Here is a 13,328-nt window from a genome sequence, read left to right on the forward strand (position 1 = left end):
CCTTAAGCCACCTCTACCCATATAATTTTCTAAGCAAGAATACTGGAGTGGGTTGTCATTTCCTGCTCCAGGGGATCTTCCCAACCCAGGGATAGAACCACCATCTCTGTGTCTCCTGCATTGGCAACTGGGTTCTTTACCACTAGCATGACCTGGGAAGCCCTCAGTTCAGTTCAATTCAGTTCAGTCACTCAGTCGTGTCCAACTCTTTGCAACCCCATGAATCGCAGCACACCAGGCCTCCCTGTCCATCACCAACTCCCAGAGTTTACTCAAACTCATGTCCATTGAGTCGGTGACGTCATCCAGCCATGTCACCATCTGTCGTCCCTTCTCCTCCTGCCCCCAATCCCTCACAGCATCAGAGTCTTTTCCAATGAGTCAACTCTTCTCATCAGGTGGCCAAAGTACTGGAGTTTCAGCTTTAGCATCAGTCCTTCCAATGAACACCCAGGACTGATCTCCTTTAGACTGGACTGGTTGGATCTCCTTGCAGTCCAAGGGACTCTCAAGAGTCTTCTCCAACACCACAGCACAAAAGCATAAATTCTTCAGCGCTCAGCTTTCTTCACAGTCCAACTCTCAAATCCATACATGACCACTGGAAAAACCATAGCCTTGACTAGATGGACCTTTGTTGGCAAAGTAATGTCTCTGCTTTTGAATGTGTTATCTAGGTTGGTCATAACTTTTCTTCTAAAGAGTAAGTGTCTTTTAATTTCATTGCTGCAGTCACCATCTGCAGTGATTTTGGAGCCCAGAAAAATAAAGTTAGCCACCGTTTCCACTGTTTCCCCATCTATTTCCCATGAAGTGATGGGACCAGATGCCATAATCTTAGGATTGCTGTATTAACCATTTTTAGCTATACAGTTTAGTGATCTTCATTTCCTTTTGAATCTGTCAGGATTTTTTGATTGAGACTTCCTTGGTGGTCCAGGGGCTTAGACTTCCTGGACGTTGCCAATGCAGGGGCCCAGGTTCAGTCCTCAGTAGGGGAACTAGATCCCACAGGCCAGAACTAATGCTCAGCCCTGCCAAGTAAATAAATAATGTATTTTTAAATTATAAAAAGATTTTCCTAAGCTAATGGTTTTCCTCAGCACCTTTACCGGTTTCACTGTGGTTAACTGGTTATATGGAAGTCACTGGTTATCTTCCATATACTTCCAAGTTCATCAGAACTTTCTCATCTCTCCTTGCTGTTGCTAATTCACTTCAGTTGTGTCCGACTCTGTGCTACCCCATACACGGCAGCCCACCAGGCTCCCCTGTCCCTGGGGTTCTCCAGGCAAGAACACTGGAGTGGGTTGCCATTGCCTTCTCCAATGCATGAAAGTGAAACGTGAAAGTGAAGTCACTCAGTCATGTCCAACTCTCAGTGACCCCATGGACTGCAGCCCACCAGGCTCCTCCGTCCATGGGATTTTCCAGGCAAGAGTACTGGAGTAGGGAGCCATTGCCTTCTCCACCATCTCTCCTTACTTCCCTGGAAAAAACACCAGACAGTCTTATATATAAGTAGCTTATGCAGCCTTCTGGCTTCTCAGAATCTGTTGCATATCTTAGGCTTTGAAGACTATGTGATCTTTTATCTTCTAGTACCTTCAAATGTTTATTTCCTACCCTCTTCATCTGATAGTCAGGTACCTGCTCCTGCTGCTAAGTCACTTCAGTTGTGTCCGACTCTGTGAGACCCCATCGACGGCAGCCCACCAGGCTCCCCTGTCCCTGGGATTCTCCAGGCAAGAACACTGGAGTGGGTTGCCATTTCCTTCTCCAGTGCATGAAAGTGAAAAGTGAAAGTGAAGTCGCTCAGTCGTGTCCGACTCTGAGCAACCCCATGGACTGCAGCATACCAGGCTCTTCCATCCATGGGATTTTCCAGGCAAGAGTTCTGGAGTGGGGTGCCATTACCTTCTCCGAGTCAGGTACCAGCAGAATGTAAATTTTCCAGGCCCTAGTGAGGATTCTTTGGTTGGAAGATACTTGGGATAGTTGGGATACTTTGGTTGGAAGGTGACAGGAGCCCCTACTCAGTCTGGCTTGAGCAAAAAGAAAACCTGTTATCTCACATGTTGTCATTCAGTTGCCCAGTTGTGTCTAACTCTCCGTGACCTCATGGAGACAGCAGGCCAGACCTCTGTCCCTCACCATCTTCTGAAGTTTGCCCAAGTTCATATCTGTTGCCTTGGTGATTCCATCCTGCCATCTCATCCTATGACATCCTCTTCTTCTGCCCTCAATCTTTCCCAGCATCAGTGACTTTTCCAATGAGTCAGCTGTTCACATCAGATGACCAAAATAGTGGAGCTTCAGCTTCAGCATCAGTCCTTCCAGTGAATAGTCAGGGTTGGTCTCCCTTAGGATTGGCTGGTTTGATCTCCTTGCTGTCTAAGGGACTCTCAGGAGTCTTCAGCAGCACAGTTTGAAGGCATCAATTCTTTGGTGCTCTGCCTTCTTTACAGTCCAACTCTCACAACCATACGTGACCACTGGGAAGACCACAGCCTTGACTATACAGACCTTCCTACAGAGTAATGTCTGTGCTTTTCAACACACTTGTCTAGGTTTGTCATAGCTTTCCTGCCAAGAAACAAATATCTTCCAATTTCATGGCTACAGTCACCATCCACAGTGATTTTAGAACCCAAGAAGATGAAATCTGTCACTGACTTCAACCTTTTCCCCCTCTATTTTCCATGAAGTAAGGGGCCAGTAGCTCATTTGATAAAGAATCTGCCTGCAAAGCAGGAGACCCTGGTTCAATCCCTGGGTCGGGAAGATTCTCTGGAGAAGAAAATGGCAACCCACTCCAATATTCTTGCCTGGAGCCTTGCAGGCTCCTCTGTCCATGGGGTCGTAAGAGTCAGACTCGACTTAGTGTCTCAACCACCACCTAATGGGGCCAGATGGCATGATCTTAGTGTTTTTAATGTTTAGTTTTAAGCCAGCTCTTTCTCTCCCCTCCTTCACCCTCATCAGGAGGCTTTCTAGTTCCTCTTCTCTTTCTGCCCTTAGAGGGGCATCATCCATGTATGTGAGCTTCTCCCACCTATCTTGATTTCAGCTTGTAACTCATCCAGCCTGGCGTTTCTCATGGTGTGCTCAGCATAGAGATTAAGCAAACAGGGTGACAGCAGACAGCCCTGTCTCCTCCTTTCTCAAACTTGAACTATTCAATTGTTGGTGGCTCAGATGGTAAAGTATCTCACACATTGAGAAGTCCAAAAGCAGGCAGGATTTCAGGGCTAGTTGGATACGTGGCTCAACAGTATCGTTAGGAAATCTGTATTCTCGTCATCTCTGACCTGCTTTCTTTGGTTTGGCTGATACTGGTGTAGGTGTCACATACAGAGAAACCTTTCTTCTTGGTGCTCACCTCGGAGAGGAAGCTTCCTCCTACCCTCCTCCCCACCCTCCCCCATCACTAGTCAGAATGAGCTTGCACACCCAGCTTCACACACCTCGTGAAAGACAGGGCAGCCTGGTGTGTAGTCATATAGTCAGACCCAACATAGCGAATGAACAAGAATGGTTTAAAAATTTGTTTGAATATCTCTCTCATACAGATATTATGACTATATTTTTGGTTTCTACAAGTGGCCTCTTGGCTCTGATAATATTCCAAGGGAAATGGAGTTACAGAAACTTGAAGTCTCAGTCATCATGGACCCAGAGTGTGACAGTTTCCCCAGCATCACTTCGGATGAGTCTTGTGAGTACCTGTGTCATGGGGATGGACTGTACACAAAGCTGCTTGTTACAGACTCCAGGGCCAGAAGCTGACTCTACTCCATGAACTATTGTGAGCTCTTAACCAGCGAGTTTATAATTATTATTTAAAAAATAACCATGAGGGAACTTCACTGGTGGTCCAGTGGTTAAGACTCTGCACTTCCACTGCAGGGAGCACAGGTTTGATCCTTGGATGGGGAACCAAAGTCCCACATGCTGCACACTGGCAATAATAAATAACTAAATAATTACTGTTAAAAGTCTGATGGCAAAACTAAAACGTAATCATTGCAGAAATCTTTAAGTACAGTAAGTGAAGAGGAGGAATTAAATTATTCATAATCCTGGCACTCAGAGTTAACCTTTGTTACTTAGATTTTTTTTTTGCAGAGTAATACATTTGAATGTTTTATATACATATAAATAAAAGCATAAGATAAAGAATGGCATGAAAAAGGGGTCTAGTTCTGTACATGTGGTTTTTCTGTTTTTCTCTTTTGCATGTGCTATGCTAAGTTGCTTCAGTCGTGTCTGACTCTTTGAGACCCCATGGACTGTACTCTGCCAGACTCCTCTGTCCATGGGATTTCCCAGGCAAGAACACAGGAGTGGTTTGCCATTCCTTTTCCAGAGGATCGTCATAACCAAGGGACTGAACCCGCATTTCTCATGTCTCCTGCATTGGCATGCGAGTTCTTCACCACCAGCACAACCTGGGAAGCCTCTTTTTTGCGTACGAGCATGAATTTCAACAAATATTTTTCAATGACAGCATTTTTAGTGGCTGAATAATGTTCAACCAACTGTATGGATGTGCCAAATCTTACTTGGCTTATCCCTTAATTTAAGACATCTAGATAGTTTATTTTGAAATTTAGCCTGTGTTTATAGGCATGATCTTTCTTTCCTTCTTTTTTTTGGGCACAGTATGTGTGATCTTAGTTCCCTGACCATGCATTGAACCTGTGCCCCTTGCAGTGGAAACACAAAGTCTTAACCACTGGACCTCCAGAGAAGTCCTGACATGATTTCGGTTTATAATTAAGTTGACACATAGATAATGCAGAACTGAGAGGGATGAAGTTTTCCACTTTTCATTTATGTTTATGTTGTATTATATTTCTATTCCACCTTCATTTATATTGATTGAAAACATAATCAACATTAAGCTACGTGATTTTTTGTTTGCATAAAATATTATTCTCCAAGGCTTTTCCTAACTTGTTCTAGAAAGAATAAACAGATGGGCAGACCTTTTTCATAGCATGTACCAACTGGAAATTACGTGGAATTGTATCAAGGAATCAAAGAGGAGCAATGGGTGATTTAAGATGAGTGCAGAAAGAGCAGGCTGGTGAGTCAGGTGTCAAAATAGAAAGGAAAATGCACATCTTAGAGAAAAGAGTAACCCCTTTGTTCTCAGATTGCCTCATAGACAGTTAAAATCCATCTCTTCATCCTTTTGGTTAGATTAGAGATGAGATTTCTTGATGCTTTGATACATCTTTTTGCAAAAGAACTTCATTTCTCTTCCATTCTGTGGCTGTTCTTAGAAGAGAAACAGGACGGTTTGCCCACATTAGTCATGTGAGTTGACAGCAATCAGACACTTTATGAATTAGATTTTGCAATCTGAATTGAGAAATGATCAGTAAATTAGCAAGGAATCTTTGCCGACTGGCAGTACAATGACATATTGTAAAATCCAAACAATGGAATGTGTCGAGGCTGGGGAGTTACAGTCTGTCTTGCATTCAGCTTTGCAAACCCCATTTTTCTGAAAGAGAGACTTCTGAGGATAAGCTACCCATGAAATATTCTGGTTAAAGGATAAACTAGTTTTAAAGTAGTTGATGATGATGATAGAAGTAACACACAAATGGAAATAACAAGATATCAACCATTGTCCAAAGGGTATGAGGAAATCTTGGAGAAACTGACGAGTGTTAACAGCAGCATCCAGTAAAATAAAAACAGGCATCTCCTCAGAACCAGATGTAGACTGATTTCTACCATAGAGAAGTCATTACATACATCAAGAATGCTCTCTGTGGTTTGTCTGCCACAGTGAATGTTTATAAGCAAAACGAAGTGTTCTTCACTAGAAGAATGGCTGCATATATCTTGTCAGTTGACACTAGAGAATACTCTTCAACAATTGAGAATGAACGAGTGGAGTTACAGGGCTTCTCTAGTGGTCCAGTGTTTAAGAATCTGCGTGCCAATAGAGAGGACGTGCGTTTCGCCCCCTGATCTGGGAAGATCCTATATGCTGAGGAGCAGCTAAACCCCACAGCCACAACTACTGCGCCCATGTGCCAGCGACTGAAGCCTGCGTGCCTGAGAGCCTGTGCTCTGCACAAGAGAGACAACCACAGCGAGACCCCCGTGCAGTGCCACTCGAGAGGAGTCCCTGCCCGCCGCAGCTAGAGAAAGCCCACGCGCAGCAGTGACGACCCAGTGCAGCACATGCCAATACACACAGTACTTAAAGAAGAAGTGGAGACAGAACGACACGGGGGACTTGCCAAGATACACTGCTGAGCTGGGCAAGGGAAGACGCATCACACTGTGTGCAGGAGGGTCCCGTTTATATAGCAGCATATGCAGGAAGGTGCACGTAAAGCAGCATTCTGTTCCTTGTCGCGTGGACATAGCAGCGCCCAGGAAAGGCCCTGCTGTTTCCTCTAAGGCAAGAAGGGGCAGTTCAGTGGGCATCTCACGGGGGATTTCAGTCTTACCTATAACATTTATTAAAAAGAGGAACCCATTGCTGTTATTTGCATGTAGACCCTTCAAAACAGCAGTGTGGTGCAAAAAGTATAGAGAGGGATAACTGAAAGAGAGATGCCTTCGTTCCACCTCAGGGAGCCTATCAGTGTTAAGACTAAGAATTCGGCTTTGAAATAAAAATTCTATAGCTTATTTGTCCGTATATTCAGGAAACACAGTCTCCTCCTTATGGCTTTATGTGTGTGGCTTTGCATTGGGTTGAATCAGAATCCTTTTGGGTAACAGCCAGTCCTCAGCTGTTGGGAATACTTGGCATCAGGTATATGCCACCTGTTAATGGTTTAGACAAGTCTTTGTGCTGACTGATTCCAGGAGATCTCAGAAGTGGAATGTGGCAAAAACTGGCTTTTAAACCGTGACCAGTGAAATGGTGAGTTCTATTTAGGGAGCTTAAACTAAGGATTTAATAGCGGGGAGGAATCGTGATTCGACTGTGGTCATAACAGCAATACCGTTCTTAGCCTGGCCTTTAGCTAACTCTCAACTGTTCGTCTGATGGAAAGGCTTCCTTGTCAGAAGATTGTCACCAGATTGTTGGCTGTTGATAGAGCTGTTTTCCCTATGTGTAGCCAACTGTTAGGCAGCAGCCTGGGTGATGGTGGTGCAGGGTGATGATGAAGCAGAGATACCATGTTAAATCATGACCCTGCAGCCCTTGAGTGTCTGCTGTTGCAGAGTCTTCTCCGTCTCATCCCTTTAGCTTTCCACCTCTCTGTGCCTTCTGGTGCCTTACTTTGTCTGTGGATGAGCCCACAAGAAAGCTCTCTCAACACTGAAATGACTGTTGGGACAGCCTCTAGTTGCAGTGCGTGCACTCAGTTGCACCTTGGCATGTGGGATCTTAGCTCCCCAACCAAAGATTGAACTCCTGTCCCCTGCGTTGGAAGGCAGATTCTGGACGACAAGCAAGATCCCAGCAAGTGAGTGTTAAGGAAGATTCAGGACAACGTTAGGGGTATTAGGTACGGGGCAAGTTGGGGCACAGGGAGAGAAGGGCTGGAGTAGAGAAATCTCTGGTCTTACAGAGTGCAAGACTGATACCAGAGGCTTCATCAAAGAATTATGGGCACTGAGGAGTTTGCCCTTTTGACTTAAATTCTTAGCTTAAGTAAGACCCTGCTCTATAGAGGGGTAGCGGGAGAGAACTCTCCAGTAAGGGAGAATGAGGAATCATGGAGACGACACCCAGGTTCCTGACTTGAGCTACTCGGCTGGCTGGAGTGAGGAGAGGATGAGTCCAGAGCCCAGCAAGTGAGAAGAGGGAAGAGTTCAATCTGGGGCTTGTGGAGTTTAAGGAAGAACCTCCGAGATTTCTGGGGCTTCCCTGGTAGCTTAGCTGGTAAAGAATTCGCCTGCAGTGCAGGAGACCCTGGTTTGATTCCTGGTTTGTGAAGATCCCCTGGAGAAGGGGGTCGCAAAGAGTCGGACAGGACTGAGCAACTTTCACTTTTCACGGGACTTCTAAGTGAGGATATACAGAAGGCAGTTGGAGAAACAGGTTTGGAGCTCAGGAGAAAAGAATGATCCAGAAATACAATGATATGTTTTGGGAAATGTACTGTGTATCATTGAAGGAAAAAGCAAACATTCTTCCTTTCAGTTTCACTGAGGCACAACTGACACCCAGCACCGTGCAGGTCCAGGTGTGCAGTGCAGTGATCCGACTCACATACGTTGTGAAATGATCGTCTCAGGAAATTAGTGACCGTCATCTCATGTACATACAAAATTAAAGACAGAAAAACATTTTTTCTTGATGAGAACTCTTATGATTTACTCTCTGGACAGCTTTCGTGTATAGCACACAGCCGTGCTAACTGTTCATCATGTTGTGCATTACGTCCCTGGTACTCATTTATCTTATAACCAGAAGTGAGTACCTTTTGCCTGCCTTTGTCCAGTTACCACCCACCTCTGGTAACCAAGAGTCTTGTCTGTCCTTCTGTGAGCTTGCTTGTTTTTGGAGTATGATTACCTTACGACACTGTGTTCATTCCCCTTTCACAACGTGGTGAGTCGGTATTTCTGTCCATTTTTACTCATAAGCCCAACTCAGGACTCTGTTCTGATGGAAAGGCTACCTCGTCAGAAGACTGTCACCTGATGACTAGCTGTGGATAGACCTGTTTTCCCTAGGTGTCACCAGCTGTCATGCGCCACCCTGAGTGCTGGTGGCCGTGCAGGTGATGATGAAGCAGAGGACTTTTTATTCTTTCCTGGGTTTTTGAGGTATAATTGACATAACATTATATTAGTTTCAGGTTTACAGCATAATGATTTGATATTTGTATATAATGTAAAATGTTACCATCCGTCACCAACAAGAGACATTTTTTTCTTTTTTCCAATACAGATACTTTACTGGTGAAAGGATCAGTGGCTACGCTCACTGCCAACAGGGTTTGGGGAGTATTACGAGGTAAGTTCTATGTAGTTTCATTGTTATTTTCTAGTAAGGAAATAGTTTCAGTTGCCACTTTGGGAAATGAAGCATATTAGTAGAAAACTTTGCTTCCTTGGGCCCTTTACAGATTTGTTGGGTATTTCCAAAACAATTTCCATTCAGTACTGTATATACCACTTAAAGAAAGATCATTTATGTATACCACTTAATGAAAGATCATTTGACCTTTTAAAAATGTTTGAAGGTTATTGCATTCATAATGCTGCAATTCTTTGATGTTCTTGAACTGTAATATTTATAGAGTTATAAATGGCCCTGATCTGCTCCAATTAGATTTTGTTTTATCATGCGCCCCTCTTGTCACCTTCAGTAGCAAGCATGTCCTTTCTGCATTTGATTTATTAATTCAAACAACAGTATACTCACATTTTTCTCTGTACCAGTCTATTAGTGCAGAAGCAGAAAAACGAAGAGGAAAATCATGTTCCCAATAAAACATGTCCAACTCTCCATGTGTGGTGATGTTTTCTGCTTGCTGTGCTAAGATGCTCATGACCTCAGTGCAGCATAAACACATGTGCCATGGCATGTGAGAGTCCTTATTGACTCAGCTGGTTCTTCTCCAGTGTCTCCTTTCAGGAGTGGAGTTGTACTTGATCTCATTATCCATTTTCATCTGAATCCACTGGGGAATTAGATGATTCTTCTTCTGTTTCTTGGCCAGGAATGATTTGATCCTGGGAGTCTCAAGAAAAGTTCAGGAACAGAGGCAACCACACACACTATGATGACCTAGAAAAGAAGAGAACCCTTCCCCCATTTTAAATTCCCGTGAATTTAGAAATGTAACAAAGTTTGCAGGAATGCTGTGAAAAGATAAAAATATAATCTAGAGTGATTGGAGGCAGTGAGCAGAGAAGAACCTTAAAGGCTTTTCCTGTGACTTTCAGTCTGAACTTCAAAGTTCCGGCATTGGGACATTTACTTTTGCTGTTGGAAAGCTGCTTTGACCTCTTCTTTTAAGAGGATAAGATTTTATTTTACTGGCTTCCAAATTAGTATGGCTTTGAAAAAGGAGAAGAATAATTTTCTTTAATGTGAGCTAGCCAGCCAAAGTTATAGTAATTAAAAGGAGAGAAGGCTTTGAATTTGACTCAGGTTGAGTGTTATTTAGAATAAAATAATGATTGTTAATGCTATGTTTTATAGTCATAATAATAATGGTATGATTGTGGTCTTATTCAAAATAATGACATGAAAATAGCTACAGATACTTACCCCAAATGTAACTTCAGATATTATCATCTAGATTATTTGCATATAATAACTTTTACCAGTCTGGTCTGCCTGTCTTGTCTGGGGCCTGTTAGGAATGTCACCTTTATTGATGTCTGCCCTAATCCACATAAGAACTTTTGAGAGCGTTTTGTGAATCCAGTCCAGGAAGTCCTTATTTTCTGCTTACTGTCAGACTTTGAAAATAACAAATGTGCCATAAATGATATTTGAGGGTGCTGCCACTTAACAGAAAATTCCAAAGTTATTCTGTATTTGGGGGTAGGAAGGAGGCATAACTGAAGCAACTTTTGAACTTTTCATTCTTCCCTAATTTTCTTGAGGTATAATTGACATAAAATTATATTAGTTTCAGTTTTACAACATAATGATTTGATATTTGTATATAATGCAAATGATCACCACAGTAAGTTTAGTTTCCACCCGTCACCACACATAGTTAGAAAAGAATTGCTTTTCTTATGATGAGAATTTCTGAGATTTACTCTTTTTAGCAACTTGCAAATAGGTAGCACAGCATTTATTAATCACAGTCCTATGCTGGGCCTCACGTCCTAGAACCTATGAACACACGAAAGATTGTACTTTAGACCCCTCACCCGTTTTGCCCACCCCCTACCCCTGCCTCTAGTAACTACCAATCTATTTTTATACTTATGAGCTTGGTTTTTGATTTTTCAGATTCCACATCTAATTGAGATCATGTAGTGTTTGTCTTTCTCTGTCTTATTTCATTTAGCATAACGGCCTTAGGTTCCATCCATGTTGTCGCAAACAGCAAGATTTCCTTCTTTCTGTGGCTGAACAATATTCCATTGTATACATATGCGCACCGCATCTTTATCCATTCATCCCTTGATGGATAGGTTGTTTCCATATCTTGGCTATTGTAGTTAATGCGGCAGTGAACACAGAGGTACATATGTTTGGGGTGGAGGGACTTAGTGTTTTGTTTTCTTTGGATAAATACCCAGAGGTGGAATTGCTGGATCATGTGGTAGCTATATAGTGGCTTCACCAGTTTATATTCCCATGAACAGTACATAAGGGATCCTTTTACTGCATATCCTCACCAACACTTGTTATTTCTTATGCTTTTGACCATGGCCATTCTAACAGGTGTGAGGTGATATGTCCCTGTGGTTTTGATTTGCCTTTCCCTGATGGTTAATAGTTAAAGTTATGACCAACCTGGACAGCATATCAAAAAGCAGAGACATTATTTTGTCAACAAAGGTCTGTGTAGTCAAAGCTTTTGTTTTTCCAGTAGACATGTATGGATGTGAGAGTTTGACTATAAAGAAAGCTGAGCGCTGAAGAATTGATGTTTTTGAACTGTGGTGTTGGAGAAGACTCTTGAGAGTCCCTTGGACAGCAAGGAGATCCAACCAGTCCATCCTAAAGGAGATCAGTCCTGAATATTCACTGGAAGGACTGACGCTGAAGCTGGAACTCCAATACTTTGGCCACCTGATGTGAAGAACTGACTCATTTGAAAAGACCCTAATGCTGGGAATGGTTGAAAGCGGGAGGAGAAGGGGATGACAGAGGGTGACATGGTTGGATGGCATCACTGACTCAATGGACATGAGTTTGAGTAAGCTCCAGGAATTGGGGATGGACAGGGAAGCCTGGCGTGCTGTAGTATATGAGGTCTCCAAGAGTCGGACATGACTGAGCGACTGAAATGAACTGAACTGAACTGAACTGATGCTTAATGATGTTGAGAAACTTCTCATGTACATGTTGGCTATTTTTGTGTCTTCCTTGAAAAATATACCTGTTCACAGTCTTCTACCCATTTTTTAACTGGACTGTTTTTTGCTATTGAGTTGTATGAGTTCTTTGTATATTAACCCCTTAATAGATACATAATTTGCAAGTATCTTCTCCCCTTTGGTAGATTGCCTTTCGTTGATGATTTCCTTTGATGTGCAGAAGCTTTTACTTTGGTGTCGTCCCATTTGTTTATTTTTGCTTTTATTTCTTTTGCTATTGGTGACATATCCAAAAAATTAATTCTTTTTTAAATGTTTAGTAGAATTCACTAGTGAAGCCTTCTAATCCTGGCCTTTTGTTTGTTGGAGATGTTTTATTATTGTTACCATCTCCTTACTAGTAATCAGTCTCAGATTCTGTTTCTTCATAATTCAGTCTTGGTAGGTTTTCCCTCTAGGAGTTTATTCATTTCTTCTAAGTTGTCAAATTTGTTGGCGTATAATTGATCATAGTAGTCTCTTACGATCTTCTGTGTTTTTGTAGTATGTTGTCACATCTTCTCTTTTATTTGAGTTTGTACTACAGGGAAGCCGTGGAGATACTGTGGGTTTGGGTCTAGACCACTGCAGTAAAGTGACTATCTCAGTAAAGGGAGTCACAGAAATATTTTGGTTTCCCAGTGCATGTAAAAGTTATGCTTACAGTATACTGTAGTTTTTCAATAGTACAGCGCAATAGCATTATGTCTTAAAAATAGGTACATACCTTAATTTAAAAATGTTGCATTGTTTAGTCATTAAGTTGTGTTCGACTCTTTGTGACCCCATGGACTGTAGCCCACCAGGCCCCTCTGTCCATGGGATTTCCCCAGCAAGAATAATGGAGTGGGTTGCCGTTTCCTCCCCCATTTTAAAAATACTTAATTGGTAACAAATACTGATCATCATCTGACAATGCAAGGTTGCTTCAAACCTTTGATTTGTAAAAAAAAAAAAGCAGTTACCTGTGAAGTGCAAGAAACTGAAGTATCCCTGTCTTCTTAGGTTAAAATCTTCCTTGGCAATATAGTTATCAGCTAGAACCATGAATTTTGGTAAAGTCAAGGCTGGATAGAGGAATTGGCCTATAATGTAGGGAATAGTCCACATGCATAAAAAAGTCTCTGCTGTTATAAATAGAACACTGTAAGTTGGGCCTTTATAGTTTCATGGTGTTTTCTGGGCCTCTTTGCCCTCTGTTAAGTTTGCTGCTGCTGCTGCTAAGTCGCTTCAGTCGTGTCCGACTCTGTGTGACCCCATAGATGGCAGCCCACCAGGCCCTGCCGTCCCTGGGATTCTCCAGGCAAGAACACTGGAGTGGGTTGCCATTTCCTCCTCCA

At 42.6% G+C, this 13,328-nt stretch overlaps 1 protein-coding gene across 1 annotated transcript in view; it reads left to right on the forward strand.

Annotated features, from left to right (window-relative positions):
- The window catches only part of LOC113879069 (beta-hexosaminidase subunit beta-like), a 34,913-nt gene that overhangs the window by 3,622 nt on the left and 17,963 nt on the right, over window positions 1-13,328 (forward strand). The window contains exons 2-3 of the mRNA XM_027520318.1: window positions 3,573-3,718; window positions 8,885-8,950. Of these exons, the coding sequence (XP_027376119.1) occupies window positions 3,573-3,718; window positions 8,885-8,950 (212 nt within the window). The remainder of the gene's footprint in view (window positions 1-3,572; window positions 3,719-8,884; window positions 8,951-13,328) is intronic.

The sequence above is a fragment of the Bos indicus x Bos taurus genome, chromosome 20 (assembly GCF_003369695.1).
Source record: "Bos indicus x Bos taurus breed Angus x Brahman F1 hybrid chromosome 20, Bos_hybrid_MaternalHap_v2.0, whole genome shotgun sequence".
Lineage (NCBI taxonomy): Eukaryota > Metazoa > Chordata > Mammalia > Artiodactyla > Bovidae > Bos > Bos indicus x Bos taurus.